The 17,525-nt window shown below is 34.6% G+C and overlaps 2 protein-coding genes across 6 annotated transcripts; one reads left to right on the top strand and one right to left on the bottom strand.

The window, feature by feature from the left end:
* Positions 1–1,754: 1,754 nt before the first annotated feature.
* On the top strand, positions 1,755–9,892 carry LOC110655241 (choline transporter protein 1). 5 transcript variants are annotated; one of them, XM_021811473.2, is made up of 10 exons: positions 1,755–2,144; positions 3,516–3,874; positions 4,031–4,176; positions 5,984–6,167; positions 6,748–6,821; positions 6,935–7,048; positions 7,687–7,869; positions 8,666–8,926; positions 9,274–9,501; positions 9,608–9,892. In XM_021811473.2, exons 1-10 carry the CDS (start codon positions 1,960–1,962, stop codon positions 9,791–9,793), a joined length of 1,920 nt encoding a protein of 639 aa, XP_021667165.2. In that variant the 5' UTR covers positions 1,755–1,959; the 3' UTR covers positions 9,794–9,892. The 5 variants fall into 5 exon arrangements, with proteins under 5 accessions (XP_021667165.2, XP_021667164.2, XP_021667163.2 ...); XM_021811472.2 differs by having other exon boundaries at positions 7,687–8,043; positions 9,274–9,357; XM_021811471.2 differs by having other exon boundaries at positions 7,687–8,043.
* Positions 9,893–11,962: 2,070 nt separating this feature from the next.
* Positions 11,963–17,229, bottom strand: LOC110655242 (uncharacterized). Its single transcript, XM_021811476.2, has 8 exons — positions 16,425–17,229; positions 14,259–14,304; positions 13,751–13,800; positions 13,551–13,592; positions 13,019–13,132; positions 12,638–12,716; positions 12,467–12,538; positions 11,963–12,379 (listed from the first exon to the last, which is right to left on the bottom strand). The coding sequence occupies exons 1-8, from the start codon at positions 16,982–16,984 to the stop codon at positions 12,332–12,334; spliced, it is 1,011 nt and encodes a 336-aa protein (XP_021667168.2). The 5' UTR covers positions 16,985–17,229; the 3' UTR covers positions 11,963–12,331.
* Between the last annotated feature and the right edge of the window lie 296 nt (positions 17,230–17,525).

Below are 17,525 nucleotides of genomic sequence, written 5' to 3'. Positions count from 1 at the left end.
ATTTGTGGCGGTTCGGTCCTGGAATCCGGAGCCATGTTGTTTGTGTGAATAGAAGGGAGGAATTTGAAGTGTTGTGTCTGTAAAAACAACCCATCTCCAAGCATCGGACATCAATCCTCATTTCCAGCTTTTCCTTTGGTTTTGGGAATCATCTCTCAATATTGATTTATGCATGCATGAAACTATCTTCTTATCTTCTTCTTCTTTGTCCAGAGAATCGAAGTTGGTAATTTTCTTTTAGAGGAATAATTATGGTGTATCTAAAAATAAAATAAAAAAAAAAGCTAACAACACCGCCTCTAAAAAGAAACAATAACTTGTTTTGTGTGTGTGTGTGTGTGGAAAACACGGACTTCATGTGCCACAATGTAAACATTAAGCAGCAACGAATTTGATTCAAGTAGAGAATATCATATTGTTGCACTTATTTTTGAAGTAAACATTGCCTGGATTGACAACTAGGTGATAAGAGAGAAAAAAAAACATTTTTTTTAGATATATTAAATTAAAGTGTATTAAAAATAATCTAAAATTAATTAAACAACTGTTACAATTTAATCAAAGAAAAATACGTCACCATATTTTTTCTTTTTTCGAGAAATAATATATTTATTTTGATCTTATTCGAGATAAATTAAACGTTAAACTTGTTTAAAGCATTTCCTTTGCATTTCTAACTTATTTAAGAAAAAAGATAAAGAATTTGTTTTGCTTTTTTAAAAAGAAAATGAGAAATAATATGTTTGCAAAAAAAAAAAAAGACAGTAGTGAAATTCCACGTGGTAGCTATCCACTTGCTCATGGACCTCGAAATGTGCGCACGAAGGCATCAACGGTTAGCGTGGCAGGGGAATATGTACAGCACGGAAGAACCGTTAAAAAATCCAGCTAGTGTCTTTATCATCTCCGCGGCGCAGGCGCATGGTATAGATTTTTCCAAGCCTTGTTTGGGATTCGGTTACTTCTCCACTCTACCCTCTCGGCTTCGCCTAATGGCTATCAGCTAATATATGCAAAAATATTTTTGCTACTATTTTTTTAAAATTATTATTATTATTATTATTTCTTTTAAATAAATAATCTAAATTGATATTTATTGAATATTTTTATTTTTATTTTTATCCAATAAATTTAATTTATCTTTATTAGTCCATACATTTATCTAAAATTATTATTCTACTAATTAAGATAAGAACAAAAAATCAATGAACTCTGTTAAGATTTAGGAGTTTCATAGATATTATTCTGAAAAAATTGATCTCTAATTTTAAATATAAATTATGAGTAAAAATAAAAAAATAAAAAGTAATAGTCTTAAAATGTTATTAACATATCATTACTAATCATTTAACCTCCATAATATATCATTCACTTTTTCAAAAAGATTACTTCAAACTTTCTCAAAGACATTTTGTCATCATTATTTATCTGGCATTTAATCAGCACAACATTTAAAAAAAAAAAGAAAAGTTTTTTTAAAAAAAAAAATCCAAAATTTAGCAATGATTAAAGATAAGCTTAGCTGACAAGCCAAGCCAACTAAAAACAGTATAAAAGGAGGGCAAAAGACATGGATTCTGTAAACTAAGACTGGAAGTCTTACAAAAGACAGTGTAATATCTTTGTCTTAAAATCAAAAGTAAAGATTATTAAACTAATCACATCTTTATCTTACTTTAAGAAAACAGATTAACTCAAAAAATATTAATTATTATTATTATTAAAAATAATGCAAAATCTAAAATGCCCATCAGCATCACTTCCTCCTGCTTTCACTCTACTACCTCTTCCTTTTTCTCTCTGAATACCCTTTTTCTTCCTGCATTCTCTCTCTGTCTCTCTGTCTCTGTGTGTGTGTGTGTGTGCTTGTTGAAGATTTTTGATAGATAGGTGTATATATATATATAGAGAGAGAGAGATACATACACATACAAACAGTGACAGTCCACATTACTAGAGATGAGGGGACCTTTGGGGTCGGTGATAGGGAGATACCCATCAAGTGACGGAAGTTCCCAAGTTGGTGGAATCATTAGGCAAAATAGGAAATGCAGAGATGTTCCGTTTCTTGTCATTTTTATAGCACTTTGGGTTGCCATGATTGTTAACTCTAGCTTTGGATTTAACCAAGGAAACCCCTCAAGGTAAGTGTTTTAGCTCTAACCAATTCCAACCTCAACTGCGTATCTCCTAATTTTGGTAATTTCGATTTATTTATGATTTTTATCATGTGATTCACTGTCTCTTAACTGATGTATATTTTTTGGCATTCAAATTTTTAAGGGATCTCTCTTAATTTGTTCGCATTTATTTTCCTTTTTTGTTTGGAAATAATTTTGAAACAAGACTGCCTGTAGGATCATTTTACTTCTACAGCAGTTGAGTGCTATGTTGATATTTCTTATTATAGTTCTAATCTTTTGGGAGAATATTTTTTTTCATCTCCATTTTTTTTTTCCCTTAGCTCTTATTTATGTTAAACGAGTCTGTCTTCTTTCTTTTAGTTTTTCTTTATAGCGGGTTTGCAAGGACAATTAAAGCAAAGAAAACATATGAAAATTTAAATTAAAATTTGAAATGTCACCTTCAGTTTGTAAATTGACACTTTCTGTTTTCTGGTGCTCTGTTTTGAGTGCTAGATAGTCAACTAAGGATGTTCTATTGATAGAAATTCCAGTTAGAAGATACCATTTCTTTTCTACTTTACATTATTTAAAGAACCCATTATACATTTCTGTAATTTGTATAGCAGAATTTGTATCATCTTTAGCAATGTGGTAGAGGGCGTCTGTAAGTGGACAGAGAAAATGAGTGAGTAATTTCCATTAATAAAGTCCATCCATGAACTAGCTTGTCAAAGAGTTCATGCTTGCGTGCAATATCACATAAGAATTGTCATGGATTCCTAAGAAAATTTATCTCCTAATCAGGCACTATGAGTGAGCTACTTTTAACATTAGTATTTTTTGTTATTTGCTTTTAAATTTGTTTTCAGTTTGGTATCCTTTTCTCATTTGTAGTGTTATTTCTGGTTTTAGTTTTAATTCACAGAGGGAAAAATTTTAAAGTGGTCTTCTGTTCTCTTGCACTGGCTAGTGGCTTTTATTTTATTGTAACTGCCTTCAGCATCTGTTCAAGTCGTCAAAATTGGCTTATTTGTTGCTCTATTGTTTGTTTTTCCTTCTGATTCTTCCTTCAAATCAGGCACTGGATTCCTTTTTTCTGTTGAAGGCATGAATTTATAACTGTATGAGTAGGGCACTGATCTGCAAACATGTAAGTCATGGTTTTGTTGGTATTAGTAGTTTACCAACCACCTAGTCATTTGATGTGGGATTTGTAAAAACTGATTGCTGGCTCAAATTGGCAAAATATTGTTTGGCTTTATATTTTTGCTTGCATTTTCTGTCTGCTAGCTTTATCTTTCAGCATTATTATGATATGTTTTTAACTGCAATAAACCTTTTCTATTCCTAATTTTCATTATTATGATCGACTGTGCTGTGGTTTACCAGGCTTACTTATGGGCTGGATTACAAAGGAAATGTGTGTGGTGATAAGCATGCAAATCCGGATCTTCATGAATTGGAGCTTATGTATTGGTTAAATCCAAACCAGGTCTATCTTAGCGGTTTGAAGAACAGCCAATTCAAGTTGGCCAATGCTCGGACTATATGTTTGTTGGATTGCCCCATTCCGTCTGAAGATACACTAAATTGGGTTTGTGATTATCCAGCAGGAGATATCCGTATCTCATTTAATGATTGGATTGATAGCAATTATGATTATTTTGAGTTTCTTACTCCTGAAATGAGGAATACATCCCTTCAACTCCAGGGTCCTTGTTACCCTGTTATATTTCCTAGTGTAAATGGTAAGTGAATTAGGTCTTGTTTTGAGTCAAGTACCCTTTCTATAATAATAAAATCTGGAGCCACCTTGAAATTGTGCAATCCTTTGTTTCAGTTCAGGACTATGTTTGTCTTTAATTATGATGTTGGTATAACTGATTTGTTTATTTTAACTTCAGTTTTTTGGAGGTGTCAATACATTGCTCATCCATCAAATGTATCATTGCGGCATTGGCAGCAAATGGGAGGAGTACACATCAATGAGGACATTATAATAGACAAATCCATTCACAAATCCATTAATGCTCGGTCATCTGTGTTGAAGGTTGAGGAACTTTTTGCTTATATTGCTTCGTTAGAATTATTATACTCTTTTATTTATGTATAAAAATGCATAATTTCTCTTCTCAGTATCAAGTTTCTGCATTTTACATAGTTTGGCAATGGGATTTTAATTTCTAATTCTGGCATGATCAATCTAATCTGTTGTCTAAATAGAAAGCATGAGTATCTTTATGCATGCATATTATAGTTAGGAGTTGTAGTCATTTAATTGATATGTTCTGTTGATAGTTGTCAAACTACTGAAGAGTCTTAGGCTCTTAGCATAAAGTATGGTACATCCTTTTTCATTTTATGCCTTTTAGTTGGATTGAAATTGTAGTAAATTGTCTTAGCCAAAGAGTGCAGTTACTTGAGGTAACCCCCCATTCATATAGTCACCTGCCTGCTTAACTGAACCATTCGGACTGGTAAATCTGTTCTAGAAATCGCATAGTCTATAAAGGCTTACTGAAGGGCTGGAAGCTGGGTATTTCAATGCTTATATATTATAGTATATGATGGTAATATAATAGTTTTTAATAATTTATAAAATTATAAAAAAATTAAAATGGGATATTCATCTCTGCCCCATCCTTACCCTACATTTTTTTTTACTCCATTGTTTAGCAGGAAGGAATGGAAATGCAAACATTCTTCTGCCTGCTTATTACCATTCTTGTCAATCCTTTACAACATCAAACTCCTAAATCACATTAATTAATTACAGTATAATTTAGTTTTTGCAATTTGATGCATTTTCAAAGCTTAGGTCAATAGCTGATTTCTTTTTGTGAAAATGTTGCATAAATTATACCAAATTAGTAGTTATTGCATTGTATTTCATTGTTTACGAAATTGGTGTACCAAATTAAAGTGATGGATAGTCCATAGTTACCAAATTCGCTCACCCCCTAGGTACCATGATCTGAGTTGCATGTCCCAATTCGCGGGACAATTGCATTTCAAATCAGTAGGGGCCAAAATAGGGGTTCCAGCAAAAAAGGAAAAGAAGGAAGAAAGGAGAAGGAGAAGAAGAAAGTTAAACAGAAATGAAGTAAGCAGCAGCCATGTGTAGGAGAAGAAGAAGAACCAGCAGCCAGGCAGCAAAGAAGAAGAAGAAGGAATGACGCTTGGACGGAGAAATATGAAATGGGGCTCCTTTTTCTATGTTAGTGGGGTTAGGTGGGAGTGCAAGTGGAACCTTGTCTTGGGAGAGTAATATACAACAAATATTGTTAGACTAAGAGGATGTTTGTCTTAGTAAACCCGTTGATAAGTTCTAAAAATAATTGATAATTGATAAGAATAAATGACTTCTAAATTTTGAATAATATGCATATTATGTTAAAAAATTATCATATTAATTTATTATTTACATGAAATCAATATTTTTAATTTTTCATAAATATATTATGCTAAATAAAATCAAAAAATGAATTATGCTACATAAATATAATTCAAGTACCAAATAATATAATTCATGTACCACGAATCAAATTGGTGTCCTAGCTAAGCCTACCCCACACCCTATATTTCATTAAGTGGCGTACTGCGTATCCATAGGACCATATCACAACCAGAGATTTTACTGCTTTCTAGGTAAACATGGGATATGCTACATTGAATTATCTATTATTTTTTGTTTGATTTTCATGTATTTTTCCATGGAGATAATATTTGTTTGTTTGATTTTCATGTATTTCCATCGAGATAATATTTGCCTGTTTGATTTTCATGTATTTTTCCATTGAGATAACTAAGCATATTGCGTTTTCTAGAGTTCAAAGTTCATCATTTGCATTTTGCAGAGATACATGGCTGATATTGGAAAGGCATGGCCTGTGTTGATTGTCTGTGGGGGACTCTTGCCACTGTTTTTATCAGTGATTTGGCTGCTGATGATTCGGCATTTTGTTGCCGCAATGCCTTGGATAACAGTTGCTCTCTTTGATATTCTCATAATATTAGTAACAATGTTTTCCTACTTGAAAGGTCAGAAGTATATCTTTTTATTTTCCTTTTCTGCAATGGCAAACAAAAAATTTTAGTCAGATCTCTGCCATAAAATCTTTTGTTGATTTTAGTAAAAGAATGTGTTTGAGCCATGCCCTGCTCCATACTTGCAAGTAGTTTGGACGTGGGACCTTGTTGATGTTCATCTGCTTGAAATTCTGATTCCAGTTCACATACAACCTCATTATTTTTGCAGATAACTGTTTCTGAATCACTACTTTTATACTACTCTCAACAATCTATTTTAGAATTCCTTTCTCTCCTGCCATAGTAGGATATTTAAGCGTTTGTTTGGAATTAGCCTTATGATATAAATATTTTAGAAAAATATTTTTAGAAGTAGGAGTTTGCAAATATAATATAGGATGATCATAGAAAGAAGATAGCTACAAATTTGCAGTCTTATAAATTTGGAGCGAAGAGGTACAAAGTGCTGCTGACATATATGGCCCTTGAATGTAATGAGTTGCTAGTCTGACATTTCTAACTTTTGCTTTGATCCCAAGGTTTTGACTGAGCTGAATTTATTTATTTTGTTTTCTTTTCCTTTCTTTTTTAGCTGGATGGATTAGGAATGATGCCATCTCTCCTATCATTGGTGAGCATGATCCATACTACCATGTTTCTGGACGGGTGTGTTCTATTGTTTACTGTGCATGGAATTATTTACTTTTTTCCCTCTCATAATTTACTACTATGTTTGCATGTGCATGAGTGTTATTTATATGATGGTTTGCATCTTTCAGGAACTAAGCCATCTCCGCACTGTTGCTGTTCTCATGACTGTTATAATGGTTGTTGCTATCCTCACATCAATTGCTATTGTTCGCCGCATTCTTATGGCAACATCTGTCCTCAAGGTATGTATAATGTTTTAAATCCCAATGTAAAACTGTAATGAGTGAATGGCTTTACAAACTTTTGTGAGACTCAAAGTTGTGGGTGTTCTAGTGGTTCAATGTGGAATGGCTTATACTCCAAATTAAACAAGTTAAATACTGACATCTATTTAAGGAAGTTCACATACAATTACATCTTTCAATGAGGTTGAGCTGCAGAGCAAAAGTGTGCTCTTCCTCCCTGGATCTTGGGGATGACTTGTACATGCAATTAGATTTGTTTAAGTCTTAGCCTCTTAGAAATTGTCATCAAGACCACAAGTAGGATCTCTCATATGCCTGTTGTCTACAGGAAGATGCCAGCCAGATAGTTGAAAAGCTTTCTGGACTGGAAATCCATCAAAGTTTTGTTGCATCTGGGATTTCACCAAATTATAAGTCCAAATTTGCAAACATATGCTACAGAATCACTTTGCACCAAGGGTGAAATGCCCCTCCAATTGACCATTTGAGTACTTAGAAACTTATTATAAAATAAAAAATTTATTAGGACTTCTGCTCTTGCAGAAGGTGCTTCCGCCCATGTGAGTTTTTTTTTTTTTTTTTTTAACAAAAATGCAATCCTGGGTTAATAAATTAAGGTTTTAATCTTCATGCAGGTGGCTGCGAAGGTCATAGGAGAAGTTCAAGCACTCATAATTTTTCCAGTTATACCATATGTTGTCCTTGCAATCTTTTATATGGTCTGGTTTTCAGCTGCTTTTCATCTTTTTAGTTCTGGCCGAATTGTCCAAAATGACTGCGATTCCAGCTGCTGTGCCTATGACCTTGAGTCAAAAAAGGTTAGCTGTGATCACTGCTGTGGTTATAGCATCCATTATACTTCTCATATAGCAGTTGCCATCATTTTCCACCTGTTTGGATGTTACTGGGCTACACAATTTTTTATAGCTTGCTCTGCAACTGTGATTGCTGGTTCTGTTGCCTCCTACTACTGGGCTCATGGTGGGACATCGGTAAGCTACTAAGCCATACACACTTTAGATTCATCACATTTCTCTAACATTTGGTCTGTACGTCCATGGGCCCAGTCTGGGAAAGTCCCACTGCTAATGCTGTGGACTTGGCTGCATCTTAATTTCTAGAGAAACAATTTATTTTTGTTTGTATAATCATCTTAAGAAAATGAGCCGGGCCTAACTTACCCCCAAAAGCTAGCTTGGTAGGGGGGGGTGGGGTAGAGAAGTGCCCAAGGCTTTATAAGGGGCACATTAATACAAGTGAGAATGTAAGGTACTTCATTGTAAACATGCCACATTAGTTGCACAGAAAGATAGGCTATTGCTCTGAATCTGAAACTTAGATAATATGTCCTGGCCTTAAATGTTCCCATGTTTGAAATTTTCTACATTTGGCAATGTCAAACCAATTTTATGTTTCTGAATACCACATCCAGAGTGATGGGAAGCAAACTAACTAGTGCTCTTTACCTGCTTTTGATCTGTTTTCATCTTGGCATGGTTATCAAGAAAATATTCAGTGCTTATGCGATGGAACTTTCTGATCTTCGTTCAAAAATTCTTTTTTTTTTTATTTGCTTTATGAATTGATTTTTTTTTTTAATTTCTGGCAATGCAGCCGGAGATTACATTTCTTCCAGTTTTTTCCTCTATGAGGCGGCTTATGCGGTACAGCCTTGGGTCAGTTGCTCTTGGCTCCCTGACCGTGTCATTTGTGGAATCAGTTCGCTTCATGCTTGAGTCAATCCGTCGCAAACTGAAAGTTACTGGCACTACACCTGACGGCTGCATAGGAAAGATAGCGCATCATACTTCACAGTTTTGTCTGAGATGTGTTGAGTGGACTATAAAATCTGTGAACCGCAATGCTTACATAATGGTAATGTAATAATGTCAAATCTAGTTTCAAGAAAAGTTTAAAATATGTGTTGTGTGGATTGCCCATGGTTTTTAGGATTCGGCCATATACCGTTAGTGATTACCCTGTTATAAGGTGGAATTGTAGAGCATACACAAGGAAAATCGGAAATTAGCATTAAAGATCGTTTATTTTCTCATAGTTGCATCTTGATTTGCACTGTCATAATGTTTTTCCTTTTCCACTTCCAAGAATTTTATTGAAGCACTTGCAATTTCATAGAGTTTATCTTTTCCACAATCCATATGCCAATATTTGTCACTTTCGATTTTATTTGTTTGTGTGTGATTTACTTGTGGCTTCTGCAGATAGCTATAACAGGTAAAAGCTTCTGTAGGGCATCTGCAATTGCAACTGAATTGATCATGAACAACATTCTTAGGATTGGAAAGGTGAATGTGATTGGGGATGTCATTCTATGTCTGGGAAAATTATGTGTTAGCCTTTTGAGTGCTGTTTTTGCTTTCCTCATGTTGGATACCCACAAATATAGATCTGCTCATAACAAGATAACCTCCCCGCTGTTTCCCGTATTGGTATGTATTTATATGATTAGCTCTATATACTGTGGAGAATTTATGTACTTCATTATGCTATGATAACTAGTGATTCAGATGTCATTTTTTTTTCATCTTTTTGCAGGTTTGCTGGGCTCTAGGTTATATTGTTGCAACTCTTTTCTTTGCAGTGGTGGAGATGTCAATTGATACTATCATTCTTTCATTCTGCCAAGATTCCGACGAGCACCAAGGGACTGCACAGTATGCTCCTCCTCTTCTTATTGAGACACTCAATGATCAAAATGAGATACAGAGACTTACCCAATGATCCTACTGAATCATGTCAATGTATAAGTTGCCAGAGTCACATTTGCTTTGTGGAATTTGAAAATCTAATTATATTACTTAAAGCAATCAGTTGGAAAAATCAGGCCTGATCCTATTTCCTTCTTTTACAACACCACCCACAAAACACCCCCCACCCCCACTTATTATTTGTTCTTCATTTACCTTTTTCCAAGTTAGTTTTAGTTTTTCCTCTAGTTGGTCTGAATCTTCATATTTTTGCTATCCCTGTATATTTTCTAGGGAGAGCTTCAGACCAGAAAGTAGCTGTTGGTTTAAACATTATTTCTTGGTAGGAAAGGTATATGTGCTGCGCTGAGTGGGCTGAGCACAATCAGGTCTGGACCTTGGGCCCTCAGTCTCAGCTTGGCTTAGAACGTTGGACTTGCGTTGTTGTGGAAGTAAATTATCAGACTAAATAGTCTAAAAATTTAATTATAAAAATAAAAAAATAAATAAATTATTATCGCTTCTAATAATATATATCAAGTATTCAAAAAATCAGGTTTCTTACATTCCAGCCGGCACTTTTCCTAAGTATAGAAAATAGAAAAAAAAAGTTTGATTTTTGAATTATCTCTATTGAAATGGCTAAAATTAATTTGATTTAGTCATTCTTATTATATTTTTATTTTTACTAAAATGGGACTTAACATATTAACACGTAGAATGTGTTAAAAATATAAAATTATTCTTAAAACTCTTATTTGTAAATTTGAGTTTTGATGATATGTGATTTATTGACATGTAGATATAGATTTGTATAAAAAAAATAGAATATTTATATAAACTTAAATCTTCGATATAAAACATTATTTATTTAAATAACATCGATACAACTTAGGCAAGCAATGGCTTTCGAGAGTGTGTGTGTAAATGTTTGCTTATTCCATTTATAACAGGGATTATAGTCCCCTGTATATTCATTAAACCAGCATCGACGATGTTGTAATACCAACCAAAAACATTCTATGCATTTATGTTCGTCTCTGTCACTTAAGTAAACATCAAGCCTTCTGACAAAAAAAAGTAAACATCAAACCAGTGAATCTCTTTTGGCCATGCAAAGCTGCAATAGTACTGCGTACCATTCCCGATGTCAGGATGAAACTGAAACTCGAAATAGTTTTGTTTAGGAAGTACTTGGATTGGATACCCATATCCTCATTTTATGGTAAGATTCAATCCTGATTCCAATCCGTTAGTCACTTGAACGCGTCTTAACGCCGGAATTATATCTGCAACACAGCAGGTTCTTATTATGCATGTAGTTTACTGCTTATTTTGGACGATTAAAAATATTAATAAATTTCCCTTTCGTTAAGATTGTGTACAGTTTATTGCGAATGCGTATATTTTACTTTTTGATATAGTATGACTCGATTTCTAAATTCAACGGTAAATGATTCAAATCTTTTAAAATGTTTTGAAGATAGGATGTTCGAATAGAGTGAGTGTTCGGACAGCTCACAAAGTATTCGGACAAAATGATTACTTGGTCAAAGGACAATTATGTACTCTGACAAGGTAGAAGAGTGATTGAGTATAAATCAATTACATAAAGAAAGCATATCCTATACATACAATATCGCTAGGAATATAGGACATATTAAATGATACTTCCACAAAGAATGAAAGAAAATGAGCTGATGAAATTCTAATTAAAGCAAAAAATATACTGTTTTCTACTTTATAAACGCAATTTCTTTTTTGTTGGTATTTGTTCCTTTTAACATTTATTGACTTGAACGTTAAAATAGCCTAATTCAAACCACCGACCTCACTTTTTTCTAATCATTCTCCGATCCAATAACCCCAACCAACATTACTTTTTCAAGAATTCAAAACACAGTTTTTAAAATTAGAAAAAAAATGAAGAATATTTGTATTATAAAATAAATGTTTCAAGAAAAATTTTTATTTTAGGTTAGAAAGATTCTATCATGGGCGAGGGACGGAATAAAAATGATTCATAACATTATCTTCTCCTATCGTGGATTAAACAATTCAAGTAACAAGTTCAGGTAAATGATGATCTGTGTGTCATGAAAAGAAAAAGAATTATAGTATGCTACATTATGAGGTCTATAGGGTTGATTTGGGATCCATGAAAGTAAAAAATATAATTAAAAAAAATTTGAGAACATAGACCTGAATATGAAATTTAATCAATTCTCCCCATTGTACCCTAAAATATCGTGGTAACATTGATGCACGTAGAAGTAATTGACAACCCTATTTTATATTAGTACAGTACAGGCGCATAAAAGCACGCCTTCCCTAAATATCTGCAAAACTTACATCCATAAATGAAGTTAAAAAAAAAAAAAAAAGGCATGAACCTAGAACACCATGTGGATCCTTTCCTTTCACGTAGAATGGAGTCAGTGATCTCGGGAAGCTCACCCTCATTAGAGATACCTTCGGAACCTTCTTGCCAGCAAGAGATCTGAACATAACTCCTATAATATTGAGTGTGTGAACTGTGAATAGTTTAAATCTCGCGACAAAATCAGTAACATCACATAGCAATATTTGGGTCCAGCCTTCTTTGAATAGCAGCTGCAGCCTATAAATACAAGTTGGCTTTGTGTCAATAATAAGCCAAATTATGGTCAATTAAACTCCAAAAATAAATGAACTTTCTCATTATGACCTCGAAGTTGCCAAGCTTGTACTGGTAAGCCATCTCCTCCTTGAGCTGGGCTTGCTCTTTCATTGCTTGTGCCTGGAAATTCAAGTTTGGATCAACGTGAGAATGCATATTTTGCTTTATGCACGTAGGTTATAAAAGAATAATCTATAATTAGAGAAAGTGAAAGCTAACCATTCCACTCTGCATAGAGAGCTTTAAAGCTTCCACCTGTTGTTCCTTGTGCCTTTCCCGTTCTTGCAGCAATTCTAGCCTGAGAGATCAATGAAATTACTCAATAAACCCCAAATTTAAAAAGTACCAACAGTTTTAAGTCAATAAATGGTAATGAGACTTCAAAGGTTATTCATAACACATTTTTTTAACTGAAATTTCACATTAGCCAGGAGTTTATGATTTGATCAAGCTTTCTCTTGGATGAAATTCTAAAAGAAGTCATTCAGTTCCCAGTTTTCCAGGTCCAACCAGCTGAACAGTCCCGATATGAAATCATTTTGCCCAATCACATTTCAACTTCTCAATATGATATAGTAATTAAGATTCTCTGTAACATACCGACGCTGTTCTTCATCGTTGAAAACAGTACGCTCTTTTTGCAGGACCTTCTTCAAACCCTTTTTCATTTCCTTCTCCATTTTATGCTTGTGATAAGCATCAAGGTTATAATACCTGAACAAAAACCATTGTAGTAGTTACTTTTATTAGCAATATATGACAATTGACAAGAATTAATTCCCCAATTATCTCTCTGCAATCTGCATTTTTTGTTCATTGTCTTGCCAAGTGAATGGAAACAAGTGTGTGCTTCTGCAAGGGGTAATCACAATATTTTAATGGGGAATCATAATAGATCATCAATCAGGGGACAGCCCATCCTTGATCTTACAACAAGAATAGACCAACACGGACAATATCTTACAACAAGAATAGATCAACATGAACAATTTGTTTTGGTTCTAATAAAAACTTTCGAAACAGCAGCAGGCCAAGGACAACCAAGAAAAAAAAAATGGATGTTAAAATAGTAAGCAGTTCAACTTCTTAAAACAGAATGAATTAACATAACCAAATGGCATAAGAACCTTACTTTTTAGATGGAAAGGTGGCTGTGTTGTGGTCCTCCATGAATCTGTACAATTATATGACCATTAAGACATTATCAAATAATCAACAAAGATCATAAAGTTCATTTTTGGGAAGTTGAATTGAGGTTTACTAGTAAACTATATTCCATGAATTGTGTCTGCTGATAAAACTGCAAGCAGTTGAGCAGTTATGCGTACTTACTCTTTGAACATTTGCTTCTCTTCCCAATTAGGTAGACTTTCCAGGTTCACCTACAATACAAAATAAAATTAGGATATAACCAAACACTCAAAATAATTAGTACAACCTAGAAAGCATAAAACAAATCTAACAGTATTCCCAAACAAAATGGGGAAAAAAAGCTAAGAAAATAACAATCATAACAACAACAACAACACAATATGATTCTAATCTACTATAAAGTCAATACATTTAGTGCCAGGGTGAATAAGAAAGCATTACAAATACAAAAATAGTAACAAAATGAAAAGCCAAAAGATGGAAAATGTGCAAAATGAAATCTATTATTGTCAAAAAACCTGAATTTGCTGATGCCAATTTCAAATCAATTCCACAAAATGAAATGTAAATCAAAGTTTAGATTTTTGAGGCACATCACAAGTACGTGAAACTGTGAATGAATGTGTTTTAGTGACAAATTTTGCATTACTGATATCAGAATGGATTACTAAAACATCAAATGAAATACCTGTTTCACTTCTGCTAACCAGGCAGTAAACTCGGGTCGTTTATTCCTGCAAAATAGGGATGACCACATAATAGTGTAAAAGACAAGAACAGGGATTATTCTACAATAGCAATAATAATCCAAGTAAAGGGTTTATCAGACAATAAATAGACTTAACTATTAAACACTAATTATGAAAAAGCAATAAGCATGACATATTATACAGTAGATTATTTCATTTTTATATCACAAATTGACAATGACATTAGAATCTAAATATAAGCGAGAAATGCTCAAATATCACTTCGATTTTGAACATCAAATGAGACTTAAACGAGAGCAGAACATGTCATACAATACATAAACCAGTCATCAAAGCATCCTTAACATGTAGGATTAGCACCACCAGATATTCACAACTCCCTAAAAGTGATACCTCCGTCAATCATTCTTAATCTGACATAAAACAGAATGTAACATTAGAAAACAAGACTGATTCAAGACTGCTGATTAATTTTTCCCATATGGAAGATTTATGCATTGGTGAACACACGATAGAGAAACCAATATAATCAAGCTTCTTAAGCAACAAATACAGATATCAGGTGGATAATTTTCTCTTTGCAAAATTGTCAGAATAATGGAGAAGAAGAACATTTTTATGTTAGTTATGGTATGAGAAAAGCTAAGAACTCAACTTGATAAGACCAAAAGCACGCCATAAGCCTAGAGACTTGATCAACCGCATCTCTATTCTAATAAATGAAATGCTAACTTACCAGAAAAACAACAATAATGCAAAATTGATGAAAATTTTTTCTTACTTCAACTATCATCTCTTCTTCCTGTATATTGTAATAGTTCGGCAGTTCTCCACTCCTATTTTTGGCAGTTGGCAAGGTCGTCACAAGCTAACTCTTACCCTATGGAGCTAACAATTGTGAGAAAGCTTGCCAAGCTAACTCTGTTGAGGTACATGCGAGAAACCTCAAAGATGCTTAATATTTAAGCCTAAGCAAACTTGCCAAATAGGGAAAAGTCTGACCTAGGGGACCTGGCCAAGGGGACCTGGCCAAGGGGGACTAGGCACAGCACGAGGTTAGAACTCCCGTCCCGTGACAAAGTGGTATCAGAGCAGGCTCCAGTTGATCTGAATCACGTCAAGCATCCCAATGGGATCGGGGCAGGCAGGGTACCGATAGCGACAAGAGTGTTGTTAGAATCGGATGAGGGAGAGTACCAGGCCTCAATGAGACAGAGGTAGACAAGAGTTTCTCAATCCCATATCGTATAAGAAAGGGATCGATCAAAGGGACAAGTGCAGCTGGCCATGCAGCTTATATGTGTCTGGCAAGCAATATGAGGAATCTTAGCAAGGCATTTTGGAGAATGTCTACGTGCGAAAGTGGGCGAGTGTTTTGGCAAACTAATGGCCAACATGCTGCTTAAGCGTTTGCATTGGGCGAGCGCGACAAATGGTGTGTGGGCTCCCATGTGCGAGGGAGTAGGACAAGTTGCACAGGGAAGCGATGTGAACGCACAGGATTAGGTGGGGGAGAATGTAAGGGTTCGGCAGTTCCCCACCCCTATTCTTGGGGGTTGGCAAGGTCGTCACAAGCCAATTGTGAATCTGTACAAGTACATGCGAATGCGAAGAACTTCGAAGATGCTTAATATTTGAGCCTAAGCTAGCTTGCCAGATAGGAAAACGGCTGGCCTAGAGGCCCCAGCCAAGGGGGACCTAAGTGCCGCACGGGGCTAGTACAGCAGTCCCTTGACAATATTCACCGGAGCCAAACACAATCTCGAGTCTAAAAAGCAGAAAATAAAAATTTCTGCTTTCTCAGTGCCAAACAAAATGTCTAACACAAATTTCATTTGCATTTCTTTTTCCCACAATTTCACACACACACGCATCTCATCCCTACCAACATGCAACATCAGAAAATAATGAAGATACAGAAAGTGAACAGCTCGCTTCCATATGCCCAATTATCCTCACTATGCTATGTCTCCAATAAGTGTCATTTTCATGTAGAATACCAAAATACAAGCAAAACGATTCCCTTTAATTTTTCCACGTTTTCTCAGCAGCCAAAAAGGAAAATTCAAAAGAGCACGAGTCATTTGAAAAAAAAAAAAAAAAAAAAGATACTTCCAAAAAAATGTAAAATCTAAAGAACATACCACATATCAGTTTCTCTGATGATCCCATACTTTCCCCATGAATTAGTGACAGCACCCCTTTTCCCTCTCTCCAATTTATCCTTCTTTCTCTTCTCTTTCTCTTTCTTCTTCTTCTCTTTCCTTTTCCTCTTCATTTCTTTTTCCTTCTTCCTCCTTTTCCTTTCCCTCTCCTCCTCCCTCTCTCGCCTCTTCCTCCTTTCCCTCCTCTTCCTCCTCCTCCTCTCCTCTTCGCTCTCACTCTCACTCTCACTTTCCTCTGTACCAGACTCCGACTCCGAATATTCGGACTCTTCACTGTCGGAACCTGAATCTGAATCGTAGCTTCTACTGCGTCGCTTTCGTGATCTTCGTTTTCGCTCAACGCCTCTGCTGCTTTTCCTATCTTCTTCTTCTGCAGAATCGGAATCAAAATCGGAGCGTTTATCTAACTGCTTTTCCCTTTTTTGTTTGCTGAGGTTTCTATGTTGCGAATCGGAATCGGTGCCAATATCTTCTCGAGCTTTTCCTTTGGATTTTTTGTCGTCCTTATCAGGTAGAGAACCATTTCGATCTTTGGCCATTTTTCAGCTTCTGGGTTTGGCTGTGAGATGATCACGATCTGCAGAGAGAGAGACACACAGCTTATGAGTAGTTGGTGTTCTGGGAGCTCGTCTGTTTGGATGCAGGGAAAGATGTGGAAAGCTATCTTGACTGTAGAAATGGGCCGGACATAACATATGGCCTTCCCAAATGCTTAGTCCAATAAGAGAAATTGTAATTTAATATCAAGAAAAAGATAAATTTTAAGTCAGATCACCGTTCCGAAGTCCAGTCAGCTTTGAGGTTTTTTCCCTTTTTTTCTCTAATTGTAATTTCAACTTATAATAACAATATAATAATTAAAAATTATTATTAACTCGTAAAAAATTTAGGTCCAACGTTAAATGGATTTTTTTTAATTTATTTTTTAATATAATTGATTTTAATACACTTCACAACTATACGATCGAAATATATTTTTTTAATTCAGATTGTATGATAAAATAATGCTTTTTTATTTTCAATAATTTTCTTACTTTAATAATTATATAAATAATTCATGGATATAAAAAGCAACTTGAG

This window comes from Hevea brasiliensis, chromosome 15, assembly GCF_030052815.1.
Source record: "Hevea brasiliensis isolate MT/VB/25A 57/8 chromosome 15, ASM3005281v1, whole genome shotgun sequence".
In the NCBI taxonomy this organism is placed as follows: Eukaryota; Viridiplantae; Streptophyta; class Magnoliopsida; order Malpighiales; family Euphorbiaceae; genus Hevea; species Hevea brasiliensis.
This window is presented reverse-complemented; position numbering and strand designations above follow the sequence as displayed.

What these genes read in the sequence shown, in the direction of transcription:
- LOC110655241 (XM_021811471.2), top strand. Translation starts at nt 1,960, where the DNA reads ATGAGGGGACCTTTGGGGTCGGTGATAGGGAGATACCCATCAAGTGAC. An exon ending in TGGCAACATCTGTCCTCAAG is followed by an intron (nt 7,049 to 7,686) that starts GTATGTATAATG and finishes ATCTTCATGCAG; the next exon opens with GTGGCTGCGAAGGTCATAGG. An exon ending in CCCCGCTGTTTCCCGTATTG is followed by an intron (nt 9,502 to 9,607) that starts GTATGTATTTAT and finishes ATCTTTTTGCAG; the next exon opens with GTTTGCTGGGCTCTAGGTTA.
- LOC110655242 (XM_021811476.2), bottom strand. Translation starts at nt 16,984, where the DNA reads ATGGCCAAAGATCGAAATGGTTCTCTACCTGATAAGGACGACAAAAAA. An exon ending in GGTTAGCAGAAGTGAAACAG is followed by an intron (nt 13,801 to 14,258) that starts GTATTTCATTTG and finishes TTTGTATTGTAG; the next exon opens with GTGAACCTGGAAAGTCTACC. An exon ending in ACAAGCTTGGCAACTTCGAG is followed by an intron (nt 12,380 to 12,466) that starts GTCATAATGAGA and finishes TTGTATTTATAG; the next exon opens with GCTGCAGCTGCTATTCAAAG.